Source organism: Callorhinchus milii, unplaced genomic scaffold (assembly GCF_018977255.1).
Source record: "Callorhinchus milii isolate IMCB2004 unplaced genomic scaffold, IMCB_Cmil_1.0 Scaffold226, whole genome shotgun sequence".
In the NCBI taxonomy this organism is placed as follows: Eukaryota; Metazoa; Chordata; class Chondrichthyes; order Chimaeriformes; family Callorhinchidae; genus Callorhinchus; species Callorhinchus milii.
Genome location: NW_024704967.1, coordinates 25,946 through 46,069, shown reverse-complemented (window position 1 = coordinate 46,069; position 20,124 = coordinate 25,946). Strand labels below are relative to the sequence as shown.

The 20,124-nt window shown below is 47.7% G+C and overlaps 1 protein-coding gene across 2 annotated transcripts in view; it reads left to right on the top strand.

Moving 5' to 3' along the window:
- The window catches only part of arhgap35a (Rho GTPase activating protein 35a), a 55,604-nt gene that overhangs the window by 12,673 nt on the left and 22,807 nt on the right, over positions 1-20,124 (top strand). For both annotated transcript variants that reach the window (XM_042346005.1, XM_042346006.1), the window contains exons 2-4: positions 6,323-6,408; positions 8,094-11,999; positions 19,426-19,558. In XM_042346005.1, the coding sequence (XP_042201939.1) occupies positions 8,286-11,999; positions 19,426-19,558 (3,847 nt within the window). In that variant the 5' untranslated portion in view covers positions 6,323-6,408; positions 8,094-8,285. The remainder of the gene's footprint in view (positions 1-6,322; positions 6,409-8,093; positions 12,000-19,425; positions 19,559-20,124) is intronic.

Below are 20,124 nucleotides of genomic sequence, written 5' to 3'. Positions count from 1 at the left end.
AGCGCCTGAAAGAAGGAAACCGAGAGGAGGATTCACTGCTCATTCATACCTGGAGTGAGGTACTCCGTAACGTTTGCACGGGCAAAAGCATGTGAAGTGAATCTTCCCCATTGAAACAGCTGAAACCTGGCATCTCAGTGTGCTTAAGCTAATAGTCGCTGGGGCATTGCCAGCACCTCTGGCTATATTTAACACCTTCAGTCAAGACATCTGGAGGATGGCAGCAGGACTCTCAGATTTCATCTAATTGCAACTCAAAACTACTTCTGACGTCCCACCAGCTCTTTCATGCCAGGGATTTACCTGTTTTTAGTACTTTACCTGGGTGTCTGGTTTATAATAATTCTTAATAATCCTCTCAAAGCAGTTCACAGGATTTACCAGGGAGAGTAGTGACTGTAGATTTAATTTTAATGCAGCAGCCAATTTGTGCACAGCAGTATCCCGTAAACAGCCACAAAGTGAGTGACCATTTAATTTGACCGGGACCCAGAGAAACTCCCTCCTCTTTTCGTGTAACACTATGGGATCTTCACCCACACAGCAGTCACTCCACGTTGCGGTATAGCCTGCGAAGCACTTCGGGATGTCCTCCTGATGTGGGGGAAAAGGTGCTTCATCAACGTGCAGCGATTATTATCTTTAACAGCCATCCAAACAGGTGGACGGGATCTCAGTTTAACATCCGTTGCTTCAGACTCACTTTCGAACCTTCGCCTCTGTTATAGACTCCCAGGCGTTTGAATACAGGAGGCGTCTTGTCACTCCACCTTCTTTGCTGTTAAGTGAATTGTCCCGGGTGTCCCTGGATCGTGTTCTAAGGGACCAATGTATTATAGCTTCAAAAGAAATGCAATTGGGGGAAGTGATTGCTGAAAATGTAAATGAGAATGCTGCCCCAGTCAGACCCTCATCAGCTGCCGATGTACATGGATGAGCAACCAGGATTCATGGGATCAATTAGTTAAGCTGATCTTAAATGTTACGGGGGTCCTTATTAAAATTCTGCTCGTATCATCGTGCTCTATTGTGGAGGATTGATTTGCATTACTCCTTTCTCACCTCCCCCAGTTTGTGAAAAACATAGTCACTACTCTCTACGGTAAATTCTGTGAACAGCTTTGAGACATCGAGAAGATGTGATAAAGTACATATCAAATGCAAGATTATTATTTTCCACTCCCATCCCAGCCAAGATTCATTCTCTCTTCCCCGCGCCCCCCCCACCACCACTGACTCGTTAGAATTTTAAAGCTTAAATATAGAAAGTATTAGAGCTTGATCGAAACTGCTCCTTCATGGGTTAATTAAACCTGTTCTGATTTGATTGATGAACCTAGCAAGAGTTGCTGCCGAGTACATTTTTTTTCCCCTGCCCTTTACAATGAGGCTTAAATCTATCCTTCTATTCTCTCTCTCCCCCTCTCTCCTTCCTTCCCCCATTTGAAGAATAGCCTCTTTGCATATATATTAAAAAAAAGTCGAGGTTCCATTCAGTTGGAGTATTACACTTTGGGTGGTTTTGTGTTGTGGGAGCTATCTGCTTGAAACATGCTGTTGTACAGAGGAAGGATAAATACTCCTATGTATATCGGGGTTTCCCTTGTTCTACGCAGAATCATAGTGTGTAGAATTTGAAAATGATAAATGTCTTGGAGTGCCTTCCCTTTTCTCCCCTCTCGTATGTAAAAATAATACTTGCATTTGACACTTCGAGATGCCTCAGTACATACACTTCACAGAATATTCCGTAAAGTGTAGTGACTACATATTTCTGTGGGCAGAACGCAGCAGCCAATTGCACACAGCAATGTCACACGAACAGTCGTGGATTGAGTGACCGCATTATTATGTTTTAGAGACATTATTATCCCCGGAAAAGCGATCTTAGTGTTAGAACTAATGAGCGATTATTATTATTACTGCGAGGTGAACAGGGGCGTGTTGAGTAAGGAAACTTGCCTCAGGTTTCACCCTGTCCAGGAATTAAACCCATGTCCTCTTGCTTGTGAGGCAAGTGCTCCAACTATTAGGCTACAAGAGTTCTACTCTTATTTATTCCTTCACTTCCTCCCCACACCCTAAGGTGTGTCCTTCAGGGAGTGGGGGGGGGGGGACACAAAGAAATAGAGTGAATATCGCATTCCAGACATGGGAATTTCCATTGGTAGATGCCATGCATGAAATTCTGTCTTGCTTGGTATTTTGAGCGCGATGATGAGTTTCCACATGTCGGACGCCCAGCTGACTGAAAAATCCCCGTCTCCACCTGGATTAACACAGTGCCTTTCACATCAATGCCTCAAAATGCCTTGCAAACTAAGATCGATTTGATTGGAAACTAATAATAATCCTTGCATTTGATACAGCGCCTTATTACGATCTTTGAGACGTATTCACAGAGTACACTGTAAGGTGCAGTGACTTTGACTGCCGTGTGGGTGAAACACGGCAGCCAATTGCGCACCGCAGTATCCCACAAACAGTCGTGGATTGAGGGACCACATTATTATCATTATACGTTTTACGAAGGTAATTATTACCCCTGGAAAAGTGATCCGCCAGTCGAGTAACCGGCGGGTTCCTGCTGACCGTTAGGTAAACAGAGGCGTGTGGAGGAGGGAAACTTGCCTCAGGTTTCGCCCCACTAAGTGAGTGTTAGAGAGAGAAACGCAGCAGCTCGTCTGCAGAGGAAAGCTCTCGCACACAAAGGGATGGGGAGTAGAATTGAATTTGCTTTATTGGCGGTGCATTTGGAAAATGCGCCCAGATCGTATTACACATTGCATTTAAATTTTCACGCCGGCGTCGCAACCATCGGAAGGGGGAGAACAGGTGACGGGATGAAAAGAGGGAGAAGAAAAAACGGGGTGGAAGGCACAAAGGGGAGCGGAATGGCAGCCAATTACCTTCCTTTGTCAGACGCACAGCCCCGGCACTCCTGTGCTCTCCCTTTGCATTCGGTCTGGAAAATTCCCGACGCTTCTCGCTGCTTACAAAAAAAAAAAAAAAAAAAAAAAAAATTGTCGTTGCACCGCAGCAGTGATGAATAGCGAGTACCGAAGCCAGGGAGGCGGGATTGCAAAGCTTCATCTCTCCCTGCGGGGTCGATCTGCACTCTGATTGTAACCGCTTGTGTGGTTATAACTGCTCATTGATTGTTGTATAAGTTGATAGCTGCTGTTGTATAATTTACCATACTGTGGGGTCTTTACAGTGTCCTGGTCTATCGGTAACCCCTCATGATTAATTGCTGTTACCTAATGATACCTAATACCTAAATGATGCTAATGATACCTGGAGTTAAGCTTTTTGTACATCACTCCAGTTTAATAAATCAGGTAAAAACAATAGCGTTCATTTAAACTAGTGAGTGAGTGTAGTTTAGGGGTATAAAAACTATTCACGTGATTAAAGTGGTCTGCGGAGTAATAATAATCATAATCCTCGGATTTGATATGGCGCCTTATCACGTAGTGGAGACGTGTCATAGGTCGACACAGAATATACTGCGACAATTCACCTGATTCTTAGAAAAGCAAAATGTAATTCTTGCACTTGATAGCGCCTTATCATGTCGTCGAGACGAGACAAAGTGTTTCGGAGGAATTCATTGTGAATTGTAGTGATTGTGTTTGTAGCTGAAACGTGGCAGCCAATTTGTGCACAGCAATATCCCGCAAGCCGCCATGACCGATTTTATTTATCTGCGCTTGTCTATAACCTCTCGCATTCCTAACTCCTGTAATTAATAATAACAATAATAATAATAAGCCTTGCATTTGATACAGCGCCTTATCACGTCTTCGAGACATCTCAAAGCACTTCACAGGATTATACTGTCAAGCAAATTGACTGTGTATTTTGTGAGTGAAATGCGACAGACGATTGTGCGCAGCAGAAACAAAACAGTCGTGGGTTGAGTGACCAAATCAGTATTTTTTTTAAGGGAAAATCGATCCACCGATCGGATAACAACCGGGTTCCTACTTACTGCTGGGAAAACAGAGGCGTGTGGAGTAAGGAAACTTGCCCAACGTTTCGCCCAGCCTGGGAATCAAACCCAGGTCATCTCGCTTGGGAGGTGAGTGCGCCAACTCCAGATAAATTGGCCATTCACCTCATCGCCGCTTGTGGATTCTTGCTGTATGCAAATTGGCTGCTCTGGTTTGCGAATAAATACACTCGATATACAGCAACTCCCTGTGGAGCGCTGTGAGATATTTCAACATTATAGGGGCCCTGCATCAAATAGTATTATTATAAACCATGCTTTGTCCCAAGTGTAACTGATCGGAGGCATGTGGACCAATTTAACTGTTCAAAATCCTGGCTTCTGAGGTTGGGGGTGAGGCCTGTGTTATTGAACAGTTTTGATTTATAATCATTTAGGCTTTGCTGACAAGTTTTCTAAGAGAGCACTTCCATTTGAAAGGCCAGAAGAGCCAATAAACCACTCCTGTGCCGATGAAACGCCAAGGTCTTGATGGCGGGAGCTCACCGCTCAAGAATCTCTTGCCAAATGCAATTTATCAGTGAGTCCTGAGGCGTGGCGGTTAGAAACCTCACCTCGCAAGCGAGGAGGACCTGGGTTTGATTCCCGGGCCGGACGAAACATTAGGCAAGATTCCTTACTCCAAATACCTCTGTTCACCTGGCAGTAAATAGGAACCCGGTTGTTAGTCAATTGGCGGTTTGCTTTCCGGGAATAATACCCTCCTCCAAAAAAAATTATAATGTAATTTGGTTATTCAATCCACAACTGTTCGTTGGGACGCTGCGGGTGCAATTGGCTGCTGCGTTTTGCCCATAAAGTATCAGTCAATTCACTTTACAGTATGTTCTGTGAAGAGCTTCGAGGTATCTTGGCGACATAAGGCGCTATATCAAATGCAAGGATTATTATTGTTATTTTTTATCTATCAACATTTGCTCTGTTAAATCGCGAGGGGAATCTTTGATGTATAAATATTCAATTCCTTCAAAATAATCCTCGGATTATGCCGCGGCAGATGGCGGGTTGACCCAGTTCACGGCTTGTCACTCGGGGTAATGAACAAACGACCGGTCAGCGTGGTTCGCCAGCCCGTGACCCATTTTCAGAGTCGCGATGTCGGTAAATCCAATCACCCGGGAGGCAAAATCTGATCTCTCGTCGTTCTGGACAAACTCATCTGAAGATCAGCGGATTATACTGTTTGCATATTCGATAATTTCTGCTGGGTTAAGATATTAGTCTCTGACTGTCAGCTCGGTGGCACGGCAGGTTTGTATTTGTGTGTGCCACGCAGAGCAGCAGTGCAGGAGGTCTATAGCCACCACCGTTCCTAACCATCCTTGCGTGTGATATATATAGTCAATTCACTTTATAGTACATTCTGAAGGGCTTTGAAACGTCAAGAAGACGTGATAAAACGCTACATCAAATGCACGGATTATTATTATTATAATTACACCTAACACGGACCGAGCTGCTGAGCCACGGGTCAGTCTCTAATAGTGGCCATCTTGTCAGCTTTTTCTCCTGAGAGACTTGGGAGATTTCCCCAGTGGGGGGGGGGGGGGGGTGACACGACCGGGGTTGCGGCCCGTATGTATTTTCGGAGCAGTGAGTATAACTTGACAGCCTGTGCTCACCACACTCAGAACACTTAAGGGAGTGCATTGCAGAGTAACTGGGCCTAATCATCGTCTGGGCTCTTATAGGTTACTGTACTTAAAAGCATCTGCTTTAGAAGCAAAGTATCCTCTTGGGATGTCTGCTGCGACCAAATGGTGAGAGGGGGAAGGTGGACAGTTTGGACACATTGATCTTCAAATTAGTTAAAAGGAACCCAACTCATTTTTTTTTCTCTCTGCTGAATTGTCTCGTTCAGTCGTCGGGAAGGCTCAGCTCATTTTGTTTAGGACTCCAAACTGGTGGGATAGCGGAGTTAATGATAATAATAATAATAATAATAATAATCCTTGCATTTGATATAGCACCTTATCACGTCTTCGAGACGTCTCAAAGAATATACTGTAAAGTTAATTGACTGTATATTTGTGGGCGAAACGCGGCAGCCAATCTCGCGCAGCAGCGTCCCACAAACAGTCATGGATTGAGTAACCAAATTATTCTTAATACATTTTTTTAAAAAATTGAAGGGATTATTACCCCCGGAAAGCGATCCGCCAATCGACTAACAGGAGGATCGCTTTCCGGGGGTAATAAACGTGCCCAACGTTTCTCCCCGCCCGGGAATCAAACCCGGTTCCTCTCGCTTGCGCTCTAACCACCGTGCTACAGGACTCCACTTTAATGGTCTTTCTTCTCTTCCAGTATGAAGCTTGCCAGCAAATACTAAATGAATGGGAGTGATTTGAACAGAATCATTGCAAGCGGGACGTAAACATCGCAAACTAAAGGTGAATATAACAGTGTTAGAGTGAGGATGTGATACTCTGTGTGGAAGCCTTCAGTGACTGTCATCATGCAGTGGCCAGACAATGCGTCCCATTAATTCCGAATGTCAGCATTAATGCATTTCATTTGTAACCCTGTACTAATGCACCAGCATCGACTTCGCATTGACATACTAATGAGCTACTCAAAGATATTGTAAGATTGCTCTTGTCAGAGGCAATTGGTTTGAAGAACCCTTCAAATTGGATTCTGCATAGATGGCAACTGACTAGTTCTTAGTGTTAACTGCTGGATTGAATGTCAATGTTTCCCTCGTGCAGATGGTAAAATAATAATAATCCTAATAATAATCCTTGCATTTGATTAGAGTGCCTTATCACGTCTTCGAGACGTCTCAAAGCGCTTCACAGAATATACTGAAAAGTGAATTGACTGTAGTTTTTTGTGGGCGAAACATGGCAGCCAATTGCGCACAGCAGCGTCCCACAAACGGTCATGGATTGAGTGACCAAATTGTTATTATTTATTTGGTTCTGTTCCACTCATAGCTTACAATGACTCTTCCAAATGAACTTCAATTCTTATGGTGCTGTGTTGTGTCTCAGAACTTTACACTCATTTGTCGAGTGTCGTAACTCAAGGCGCACATTTTATACACAAAAATATTATAATGTGGTCACTCAATCCATGACTGTTTGTGGGACACTGCTGTGCGCAATTAGCTACCGTGTTTTGCTCACAAAATAAACGGTCACCACGCTTTAGAAGCTTTCCTGTGAAGTACCTTGAGACGTCTCAACAACGCGATAAGGAGCTATATCAAATGCAAGGATTATATTATCATGCCGAGAATCTCAAACTCATCCTACAGGACTGTTGGCTACAACGCAGGGAGAAACTTTTTTTTCCTGTAGTACGCCTTACAGTATATTCTGTGAAGTGCTTTGAGATGTCTCAACGACGTGATAAGGCAGGATATCAAATGCAAGGATTATGATTATTGTGTCATGGGATACTTGAAGTCCATCTGAACAGGCAGATGGGACTTCAGTCTAATATTTCATACTAAGGACTATCCTGTGGTGGATAACAAACTCACAGTCTTAACACAGAGGCAAGAATGCTGCTAAACTAACAAACCTCACAGTGAATATTAATAGATGGATGATTGAATAAGGATAGTTGCTAAAATGCATGAATTAGTTATTCATTGATTCTCTATTCCATACTTGCAACATTAAGTGCTTTTAAAAGATAAAGCTTCTCGAGATAGGCTTGACATGCCGTGTTCTACAGTTAACTAGAAGGCTGCCTTAGCTTTTCATCGAGAGGCTGAGACTTATTTCCAAACCGCAAAGGGTTTAAAGCTATTGATTACACCCCAACCCATTACCCTCTGCTCGACTGACTCTGGCCTCCTGCGTGTCTCTCGTGTGCTCTGTTCCACCATCGGTGCTCGTGCTGTTAGCCATTACGCCCCGAAACTCTGGAACACTCTTCCTCTATCCCTCCAGCCTCATCTTCAGGTCGCGTCTCAAGACCTCCCTTTTTGACGATGTCAGCAGCAGCTCCCCCCCCACCCTCCCCCCGGCTTGGCTGTCGAGCGCTCTTGGATGCTAACCTGCATGAGAGGCTCTGTGTAAATGCAAGTCGTTGTTGTTGTACTGACCTTTCTTTTTCTTTCCAGGAACTTGAGATTGATTTGCAACTACAGGAGTTAGTGAACAGTGCGTTGGACATGGGATTATCTGCTTGCCCTACGAAAGGGGTCTGTCTCCAACTCTGAGTCCTCCCCCCCCAACCCCACCGTGTTTTGCTGGGAAATCTATAGGGACAACTACTAACATGGTGTGGACCGTAGCAGGATGAGCGGATTGTGATGATGGCAAAAAAACAGGATGTGCGTATCCCCACCTACAATGTCAGTGTGGTGGGATTGTCGGGGACGGAGAAGGAGAAGGGGCAGTGCGGCGTGGGCAAATCGTGTCTGTGCAACCGATTTGTACGGCCAAGAGCCGACGAGTTTCACCTGGACCATACGTCGGTGCTCAGCACCAGCGACTTTGGCGGGCGAGTGGTCAACAATGATCACTTCCTGTACTGGGGAGAAGTGGGCCGGACGGTGGAGGAAGGCGTCGAGTGTCGGATCCACGTGGTGGAACAGACCGAATTCATCGACGATCAGACCTTTCAGCCTCACCGCAGCACCGCCCTGCAGCCCTACATTAAGCGGGCAGCGGCCACCAAACTGGCATCCGCGGAGAAGCTGATGTACATTTGCACTGACCAGTTGGGTCTGGAACAGGACTTTGAGCAGAAGCAGATGCCGGAGGGGAAGCTGCTGATCGATGGCTTCCTCCTGTGCATGGACGTCAGCCGGGGCATGAACAGGAACTTTGACGAGCAGCTGAAGTTCATCACCAACCTGTACAACCAAATAACGAAGGCCAAGAAGCCCACGGTGGTGGTCCTGACCAAGTGCGACGAGGGAGTGGAGCGGTATATTCGCGAGGCCCACTCCTTCGCCATGCCTAAGAAGAACCTTCAAGTGGTGGAGACGTCGGCCCGATCCAACGTCAATGTGGAACTGGCCTTCAGTACCGTCGTGCAGCTGATCGATAAAAACAGGGCCAAGCCGAAAATAACTCCATATTACGAAGCTTTGAAACAACAGAGTCAGCTCATAGCTCAAGCAAAAGACCGGTATGAGTTCATCATCAACCACCACGTCAACCATCACAATGAGAGCTGGATGAACGCCACCAAGAAAATGTACAACAAACCCGAATACGAGGACTATGTGTTCCTGGAAGGCACTCAGAAGGCCAAGAAACTCTTCTCGCAACACACGCTGATGCTCAAAAAGAGGCACATCGACCACTTGCGCAACAAGTACATCCATAGGCTGGTGCAGGCCCTCGATGCTCTGTTCCCTGACCTGAACGAGATTGAGGGCTTGGGCTGGGCCATGGCCCAGCAGAGGTTGAAGAGCAAGGTGGACTTCCCCGCTTGGTTTGTGGTCCTGAGCGAGACTCCGTGGGACACCACCGACCACATTGACAAGACTGACGACGAGCGCATCCCCTTCGACCTGCTGGAAGGCCGGTACGCGGAGGATCAGTTCATGAGGCATTTGGACAAACTGAAGAACGAGAGAAAGAAAGCGGAGATGAGGAAGGCCTTTAAGGAGAACCTGGCGTCCTCACTGTTTATAACCCCCGGGAAACCGTGGGAAGAGGCCAGAAGTTTTGTTATGAACGAGGACTTCTATCAGTGGCTGCAAGAGCAGGAGTATCAGGAGATCTACAGCCGGCATCAACGGGAGATCATAGACAAGGCCAGGGAGCAGTTTCAGGAGCTCCTGCTGGAATATTCCGAGTTATTTTACGAGCTGGAGTTGGACGCCAAACCCAGCAAGGAGAAGATGGGCTTGATTCGGGAAGTGCTGGGGGAAGAGCAGCGGTTCAAGGCGCTTCAAAGGCTCCAAGCCGAGCGAGACGCCCTGGTGCTGAAGCACGTCCACTTTGTATACCATCCCACGAAAGAGACATGTCCCAACAGCCAGAACTGCGTGGACAGTAAAGTCGAACAGCTATTGATCAGTCGGTTTTACCAGTCCTCTGATCGGAGCTACTTGAATTCCCACTCGGACTCCAGTGCCGACAAGCTCAACCTCGTACTCCTGGGCAAGGACGGGCTCGCTCACGAGCTGGCCAACGAGATTCGGGTGCTGTGTACTGATGACAAGTACGTGCTCGAGGGCAAAATGTACGAGCTCTCCTTGCGACCGATTGAAGGCAACGTGAAGCACCGCGTTAACGCTTTTCAGACGCCAAGCTTCCAGCCGCACGGTTGCCTCTGCCTGTACAACTCCAAAGAATCGCTTTACTACATCAAGGAGAGTTTAGAGAAACTGAGGGAGTCAACCATGGACAGGAGGGACAATCATTTAGCTCAGCTGCCGCTGACTCTCGTGCTCGCCAACAAGAGGGAGAGCGGGGGGGAGACGCTGCAGAGCTTGAGGAACCACGGCCAACAGCTCGCCAACAAGCTGCAGTGTCCCTTCATTGACGTCACCTCGCATAGCGTCGGCTCGGGGCGCAACTTCAGCGAGCTGCAGATCACCCAGGCTCTCAAGGGCTTGTTGGACACCATGAAGCGGAACTTGAACCTGGTCAGCTCTTCCCCGAGCATTAAAGACTTGACGGACGTGGACCTGCGGATCGTTATGTGCCTGATGTGCGGCGACTCGTGCGGCATAGACGACGTCCTCCTCTCCATCATCCAGCCTCACTTCTGCAGCTCCCCCCAGCCCAGCAACAGCAGCTCCGCCATCCTCGAGCTGGCGGTCGGTTCGGGCCGCAAGCGGCTCGAGCTCTCCATGTTCTCTTACCATTCCTCCTTCAGCTTGAGGAAGAGCCAGCTGGTCCACGGATACATAGTCTTTTACCTGGCCCGGCGCAAAGCCTCCCTAGCCATGCTGAGGGCCTTCCTCTCCGACGTGCAGGACATCATTCCCATCCAACTGGCGGCCGTCACCGAGGGGGCCGCGGAGGGGCCGGAAGGCGACGTGACGCGCGAGCAGCTCGAGGAAGGGAAGGAGATCGCCCACGAGATCGGGGGCAAGTTCACCGTGATCCCCGCCAGCCAGCTGCTCCAGCACAACGTGGAGCTCTTCTCGCCCTTTTTCCGCGACGTGGCCGAGAGAAAGATCATCATCGAAGCCTCTCACATGTACGACAATGCGGCGGAGGCCTGCAGCAACACCGAGGAGGTCTTCAACTTCTCGCCCAGGCCAGTGTCGCCCCTGAACAACTCCAACTGCTTCGAATACGAGGAGGACAACGAGGCCCCGCCACCCTACATGGCCTTCGGAGACGAGCCCTCGGGCACTCAAGCGAGCAAAGAGCAGTCGAAGCTGTCCATGGACCCAGAAGGGAATGACAACTCCTCCCTCTATAGCTCGCTCAGCTCCTTCGAGAGGCTCAACAACAAAGTGCCTCCTCCGGTCAAGCCCAAGCCAGTGGTGCATTTCGACAAACTGATCAAAAAGATGGATTCCTCCGAGTCGAAGGAACAGAGCAGCAAGGAGATGCAGAGGAAGCAGTCCACCGTGAGCTGGGCGCCGCATGATGACGGGCTGTACATGTCGGACTACGCCGAGCCGATAGACACCCTGGTCCGGCCCAGGGGGGAGGAGGAGAACATCTACTCGGTGCCCCACGACAGCACGCAGGGCAAGATAATCACCATCCGCAACTCCATCGCGGCCAAGCTGCAGGCCAACGGGAGCGGCAACGGCTCCGACAGCGAGCTGGAGAGCAGCTCCCTGGAGCGTCAGCGCAAGCTCTCGTCGGTTAGCAAGCCCCTCTTGTACAGGGACCGGTCCAAAAAGCTGGGCAGGTTCGCCCGCTATCGGACCAGCTGCAGCGTGGGGAGCGACGACGAGCTGGGCCCACTGTCCGCCCAGAAGAAAGCGGAGGCGGACTCGTCGCTGTCGAAGGGGGACAATGTGGTCAGTCTATACGAACCGGATGGGGACGACTCGAAGAGACGCAATATACTCCGCAGCTTGAGGAGGAATACCACCAGGGTAAGGGTTCTCGTTTTCCGACAGAATAATAATAGTAATAATAATACTACTACTAATCCTCGCATCTGATCTGGCGTCTTCGAGGCGTCTTAGAGCGCCTCCCGAGGATGCGCCGTAAAGTGAATTGATTGCCTTATTTCGTGGGCGAAACGTTAGCCATTCAAACCAAAGAATTTCATCTGGTGCCCTCGCTAAGCTGGTCGCCAACAGATTCTGGAACTCTCACCTCTCCTCCACCCTCCTCTCGACTCTCCCCTCCACCTTGGCCCCCCCCCGCCCGCTACCACCCCCCCCCTCTCCCCTACCCCCATCCCCCCTCCAATCCGAGTACTATGAATCGCTCCCACTCACCTTCAGGATGTCAACTCTCTCTACCTGCAACTCTATCCCCACCACACCCCGAGAACAGTCTCCTCTGACCATACAAAACTCAAATGAACACCTATTTATCTAGGATCTAGAATCATACAGCACAGAAGGAGGCCATTCGGCCCATCGTGTCTGTGCCGGTTCTTTGAAAAGAGCTTCCAAATCAATCCCACTCCCCCGCGCTTTCTCTCTCTCTCGCTCGCTCTCTCTGTAGCCCTGCAAACTTGTCATTTAAAAGCCATTTTAAATAGCTACTGAGACGCTGGCTCCATTATATAAAGCCAAGGTTTGGTTAGAAGCTATTATGGATCGGATATCAACTGGCACCCATTCCCCCACGCCCCCCCACCCCCAAATATTCTAACCTCTTAGAATCAGTTGCAGGATTTTGCTGCACATTAATTAAAAGTTTGCTCTAAAAGATTTGAAACGAGCAACTCCAGAAACCACTCACTTTGAAAAAAAGCTCATCGGGTTCCTGAACACTGCAGAGTTTAACTGAATTGAGAGAGAGATAGAGAGAGAGATGCAGAGAGAGAGAGAGAGATGCAGAGAGAGAGAGAGATGCAGAGAGAGAGATGCAGAGAGAGAGAGAGAGATGCAGCGAGAGAGCGAGGTGCAGAGAGAGAGGTGCAGAGAGAGAGAGCGAGATGCAGAGCGGGAGAGGGAGTGAGAGAGAGATGTAACGCAAGCGAGAGTCTTAAACAGAATGCAGTCAGCCCCCCCCCCCCCCCCCCCCCCCCCCACACACACACACACACTTTAAAAGATGAATAGCTTCCATTGACCATCTTGAAACCCTTTACAGGATTTCCGGGTGCAAAGGATTGTATAAACCACTGGAGCTTCAGTGTGTCAGTGCCATGAGATCATCCGAAGCAGCCTTTTGTAGCCCTGCTTCAAGTCAACCTATTCTTCCACCCAGTACACTGGCTATTCAAAGACCAAGCGTAGTACTGAGCAGAAGTTGGCAAAGGCAGAAAAAGTCCCAACTTATCGCAGTGAAAGGAGCGGTTGCTAAACACTCCCGAAGCTGTTCAGCCGAGCTGCGGTCTCAGACCATTTGGTATTCAACACAGCGAGTGTCCTGAATGTCGTGGGGAGGGGGGGGGGTGGGGGGCAGTAGCCAGTATTAAGTAGGAGGGGTGAAATGGAAGAAAAGCTATTGGTGGGTGGGTCCGTAGCCGGAGGACACAGATTTAAGGTAATTGGCCAGAGGGGAGGCGAGGAGAAATGTTTTTTTTTAACCCAGAGGGTTGTTACGGTCTGGAAGTCATGGCCTGAAAGGCTGGTGGGAGCAGATTCGACGGTAGCTTTCAAAAGGGAATTGGATAGGGACTCGAAAAGGAAAGAAATGTGCAGGGCTATAGGGTAAGAGCAGGGCAAGGGGACTAGTTGGTGGCTCTTCCAAAGAGCTGGCACAGGCAGGATGGGCCGAATGGCCTCCTCCTGTGCCGTTAGGTTCTGTGAAATGTTTGGAACAAGTATAAAATGGTGCGGAGAGGGGCGAAGGGGATGGCTCTTTCAGCAAGCAGGCTGGGTGGGTCGCACAGCTTCGTTCAGCGGTGTAAAACTGCAAGACTCAAAGCCCCAAACGTGGACACAATAGGAGAATAGGGCGCGGGTATACAACAATAATACATCTGCGTCTCTCAGCTGCTGTCAGCCTGAATCTCGCTGCTCTCCGGGCTGAAACAGTTGTGGCAGATTCTGTTGCTTTTGGCCACTCGTTCCTTTGTTTTGGACTTACCTTGAAAAATGAAAATAATATTGCAAAAATAAACCGCACCCAAAAGAAACGTTCAAGAATCAGCATAAACCCCGAGCATTCTTGGTTTTCTGTTTCTCCTGTGCGGTGCCAATGTCTGTTACCCTCGGCCAACCTCGGCCCATTCAGCTGTGTGAGGTGGACTCATTAATAACTACCGTCTTAATAGTCTGTTATTAAATACATTTAACTCATTCACTCATCCACGACTGTTTGTGGGACACTGCTGCGTGCGATTGGCTGCCTCGTTTCACCTACAAATGCACAGTCAGTTCACTTTGGAAGTGTAGTTTGTGAAGCGCTTTGAGACGTCTGGAAGGCGTGATAAGCAGCTCCACCAAATGCAAGGATTATTATTCTGACGGTTCAAAATTGCCGAATGGGAAAGGCCAGGGTCTGAAAAATATTCTTCACAAACGATCTGTTTATAATCTCGTCTGCGCTATATTGCTAATGTCTCAAAGTGCTTCACAGAAAATTGCTGTCGCATGTTGTGACTGTATTAAAGGGGGAAACTCAACAGCCAATTTGCACATGAAAGGCCCCCAAAAGAGCCATGAGGTGAACGACAGCAACAATTTGTGACCGATTTGTCTGGAGGATTGGTGGCCAAGACATCAGGAACAACAGCACATGACATTTACACAGCGCCTTTCATGTCGGGAGGACGTCCAAAGGCGGCGGACAGTCAGGGATTTGGGCCCGAGCTGGGGATTGGGATCAGGAGGGATGGAGGGCAGGGAGGGAAATCGAGAGAAACTTGTCTTTACCAATAATGCTGAATTAATCTGTAATGGCCCACCTGAATGGGCTTAACTTCTGATCAGAAGGAAGGCACTTTCTCACTGTCCTCTGTCTCTCCCCCCCCCACCCCTCCCTCCCACTCCTTTCTGCTGTGGAGCGCGGGATGCAACGCAATTGTATTGTAATTTGAACCGTATAGCCTTGAGAGCACGAGGTTGGAGAATGGTTGTGTGATCAGGTTTCTATTAGATATCGTGAAAGAACCTTGACGATAAATTCACTCTGGGAACCTGGTTCGAGATTATTTATCGAGTGTTTGCGGAACGCAATTGGCTGCCGCGTTTCGACCACACAAGTATACAGTCAATCCACTTTACAATATATTCCGCGAAGCGCTTTGAAGATAAGGAGCTATATCAATGCAAAGATTCTTCTTATTTTGAAAGGGTGTGTAGTTAAAGCTGCTTGACCTCTGGGTTTGCGAAGATTAGAAACTCCTGAAAATGGGTAGATTGACGATTAAATTTGGTGCAAGTACTCAGACGCTAGGCATTATGAAAGGCGCTATATGAATGCAACCTGTTTGCTAACCCTGTGATATAATTGAAAGGGAGGAGGGAGATTTTCCCCAGGTATACTGGCTTCTCGTGGCTGTTTTTGTGACCTTCCTATGTGCAAAAGGACTTCCAAATGACTCCTATTAAATTTAGTTATTAACTTATTTGAAAGATTTCATGATGATGAGACGCTGTAGAATGCAGCTCCTTTCTGACACCAGTTTATATACACAAACAGACACACAACGATTTAATTGCCATTCGACTTGACTGCTCCCCAGTTAAAGTCCTTCACAATGACCTTTACACTCTTGCCTTTTAAGGGCCATCAGTGTCTGAGCATTCAACAACAAAATTATGTTTGCATAACGCCGTTCACGCCGAGAGGACATCCCATACATCAAGCAGATCTGTGTTACTGTGGACCTAAGTCCAATTCCCGGGCAGGGTGAAACCTTAGTCAAGTTTCCTTACTCCACACGCCTCTGTTTACCAACCCCTGTCGTTAGCCGATTGGCGGTTCGCTTTTCCAGGGGCAATTATCAACCAAAATAAATGATAAAATAATAATAATAGAGGTAGTGTCTGAGACGGACCTTGAACGAGGGGAGGGAGCGAGAGAGAGTGAGAACAAGATAATACAAAAATAATAATTCGGTCCCTCAATCCACGACTGTTTGCGGCACGCTGTCACGGTTGGCCCACAAAATATACAGTCACTACACTTTCTGTATCCAGTAGCCCCTAATAAGTATTTCTAATTGGTCCTTATAGCCACTGTCTAAATCCTAGCTTTGTGTTATAAGGCAGCCATAAGTCATACGAGAGGCCATTCGGCCCATCGTGCCTGTGCCGGCTCTTTGAAAGAGCCACCAACTCGTCCCCACTCACCTGCTCTTTTACTCCGCAGCCCTGCGAATTGTTCCTTTTCAAGGAAACTATGGTCATTTTTTTTAAAAAAAACAGAAGAATTGGAACCGAAGGGGTTAAAAACTGCGTTACTCAGAAGGACTGAAATACTAATGGCGCTTTAATGAGTTTCATGTGGCTCTGTCAGGGCAGTTTCAGCAGATTAGACAGCTGCTGGAGAGGTTGGTAAATCAGATTTGTCAAGTGGATCATTTCATTTGGAATGGCAATGTTCACCTCTTCTGGGGTGAGCCCGGCTTTTTTTGGTCAAAACTGTCAGAACCTGAAGCCTCGTTACCTTAAAATATGACTGGTGGAGTCTGTAGCTCAGTGGTTAGAGCACTCGCTTGCAAGCGAGAGACCTGAGTTCAATTCCAGCAGGGCGAGGCCTGGGCAGTTTCTTACTCACAAGACTAATAAATTCCAAAAAAAAAAACAATAATAAATGGTCATTTCAATCCAGACTGTTGTGGACATTGCTGTCGAATTGCTGCCGGTTGTCACAAATATACAGTCAATTCACTTTACAGTGTGTTCTGTGAAGCGCTTGGACGTCCTCCCGACGTGAAAAGCGCTATATCAAATGCAACGATTATTATTATTATTATTATTGGTTAAATTGAAAGGAACTGGAGTGAGACTGTTACTGAACTCAGTGACTTGCAACCACTTGAGGCTTGTCTGAATTTTTCGGCATCGATAATAATATTAATACTAATCCTTGCGTTTGGTACAGCGCCTTCTCACGCTTTCGAGACGACTCAAAGAAGGAAATATACTGTTAAGTGAATTGACTGTACGTTTCGTGGGCGAAACGCAGCGGCCAATTGCGCACAGCAGCGTCGCACAAACAGCTGTGGAGCGAGTGACCAGATTATTGTGTTTTTTTTAAAAAAATTGGAAGGGATTATTACGCTCAGGAAGCCATCCAAAAATTGGTTTGGGTTCACTGGCTGAAGATCAACGAGGTATCTGATTTTTATTTGGAGTATGTTTTTGTGGAGCCCTGCAGTTTAGTGGTTAGAGCGCTCGTCTCGCAAGCGAGATGACCTGGGATCGATTCCCAGGCAGAACGCAACGGTGGGCAAGTTTCCTTACTCCACGCACACGCCTCTGTTTACCAGCAGTAAGTAGGAACCCGCTTGTTGGTTGACGGGCTGATTGCTTTTCCGGGTGTAATAATCCCTCCAATAAAATAAAATAATAGTATTATTATTATATTTCGTAGCTAATTGCGCACGGCAGTGTCCCAAAAACGGTTGTGGATTGAATGACCAGATTATTATTGCTTAAGATTTTACCTCTGCAAAGTGATCCAAAGATTGGTTCACTGGCAGAACTCAGCATCGTATCCGAATCTTATTTGGAGTATTTTTAACGCGGTTAATGCATGCAAATTGGAATTTATTCCATGTTTACCCCTCCGTCTCTGTCTGTCTGTCTCTCTCCCATTCACCGCTGCCAGCCCAGCCTCTCGATAGACATTTACACAGACAGATGTGAAAAAAAAAAGCCCACTGCAGGGACCAGTGAGGATTCATTACACATTTGCATTATCAGCAAATTTTCAGAGTGGCTGCTCGCAATTTCTGTGGCAGTGATTTATCGCCGCAGGAAGGTTAACTGGGGCTGCTCGGTTTCTAATAAAATCAACCGCAGATTCTAGATGGCTCAGTCCTGCCAAAGAAAAGCCTAATCTTCGCAGGAACGTGACCTGGGGCTGGTAACCAGACTGGGGAGGGAGTGTGGTACTGGAATCTTTCCCTCTCTCTCTCTCTCTCTCTCTCTCCAATACATTTGTAAAAATTTGTTTCTACACATTCGCTGCCGGTTACAGAGAGTATTACCGTCGGGAGGTCGGGCCTTCAGCCTCTCTGCCCCCACCCTTTGGAATTCCATCCCACAGTCCCTTCACTTCGCCCCCTCCCTTACCCCTTACGTCTCAAGACCCTCCTCTTCGACCAAGCCTTTGGCCACCCTCCTACCCCCACCCTAGATGCCCTCAGCTTGGGTGCAAATCCTGACTGTCCAGCCCCTTGGGACAACCCCCCCGCCCCCCTCCCCCCACACCCCGGCCTTAAAAGACGCTGCGTAAATGTAATTTGTCGTTGTTGTTGATGTCGATAGCGTCATATCTATCTTGTTTTGCTCGTGGTGTGTTGAAATGCTGCACACAGATGCTAATAAAGTTTGACCCCGGTGTGCTAAATGGTGCACGGCAGCAGGAATGCTGCGAGAGGATGGTTGGTAGCTTCACCCTCGACTGTGAGACTCTCGTTCTGCTGGGGACGGAGGGGTGGGGGGGAGGGGGGGGGTTGGTTTTGGTGGAACGCAGAAAGCCAGAGTTCTGTAGATCTCTGTTACATGATGTCTGGTTCTATGCCCTGAAGGCCAACCGCGACCCTTCATCTCATCTGTGTTCCTCTACCCCAGTGCTGTATTTCCCCGTTCAGTCTTGATCTGGCCCCACTCCACTCCTGCTCCAGATTTACCCAGAGCACAATCCATACAGCTTTCCCACCAGGGTTTGCCTTTTTGTGGGAGGAGGAGGAAGGAGGGGGAGTATCCAGTGTTAAACATCTTCCCTCTAATTTGGTCACTCAATCCACGGCTGTTTGCGGGACGCTGCTGAGCGCAACTGGCTGCCGCGTTTTGGCCACAAAATACACAGTCAATTCACTTTACGGTAAAATTCTGTGAGGCGCTTTGAGACGTCTGAACGATGTGAGAAGGCGCTGTATCAAATGCAGAGATTATTATTATAAACTTTTGTAACTTTCCAGATTCTGTCTCTAACTCAAGGAAAGCCAATCCTTACAGAATACTAAGAATATAAGAATTTGCTCGACGAAAGAAAAAGTCCATCTCGTTCACTTTCCTGGCAGTTGCTTGCACATGTTGCGTCCCAAACTATATCCCTAGATATTATTTCCTGACAGAAATCTCTCTCGTGTGTTCTTGAAACGAGCAACACTTTCTGCTTCCACTGTCTTGTCTCAAGGGAGCCTGTTCCACACGTTCACCATTCGCTCACTCGCTCGTTTACTAACTTTTTTTTACACGTTTCCTTTATTTACAGAAAACCAAACCGAAACCACGACCCTCCATCTCAAAGAGCAACTATTTTGGCGTGCCTTTGATCACCGTAGTCACACTGGATAAACCCATTCCTGTCTTTATCGAGAAGTGCATCGACTACATTGAAGCCACAGGTAAGAAAGAACAAGTCCCTGTTTGGTGCCTCATCCGCTTGTTTCATCAGTTTGGAGCACATGTGATTGTCAGAGCAAACACTGGTGTGTGTGTGTGTGTGTGGTGAAGGGGGTGGGGTGGTTAAAACCATTGGCGTGGCCTGTACATACCCGGCTTAAGAGATCAGAAAATAAACATACGTAGGATTGCTTAACACGTGCTCTGGCCTCCGTTACAGGTCAACTTTCAGCATTTTAAATCGCTTGCAAAACCCAACTTTTAAAAAAAAAAATCCACCGAAGGCACACAGCACTGCAGCAGTAATATTACCAATAATCCTTGCATTTGATATCGCGCCTTATCATGTCTTGGGGACGTCTCAAAACGCTTCACAGCGAAGTGAAGTGAATCGACTGTATATTTTGCGGGCGAAACGTGGCGGCAGCCAACTGAGCGCAGCAGTGTCCTACAAACTGTTGTGGATTGACACAGGAGCATTGTGAGCAAGTGAGGCTGTGTACAGCTCCGGTTCTGCTCTGTTTAATTTTGATTCGAAGGTTGCCAGGTGCTGCTCTGATCTAACCAC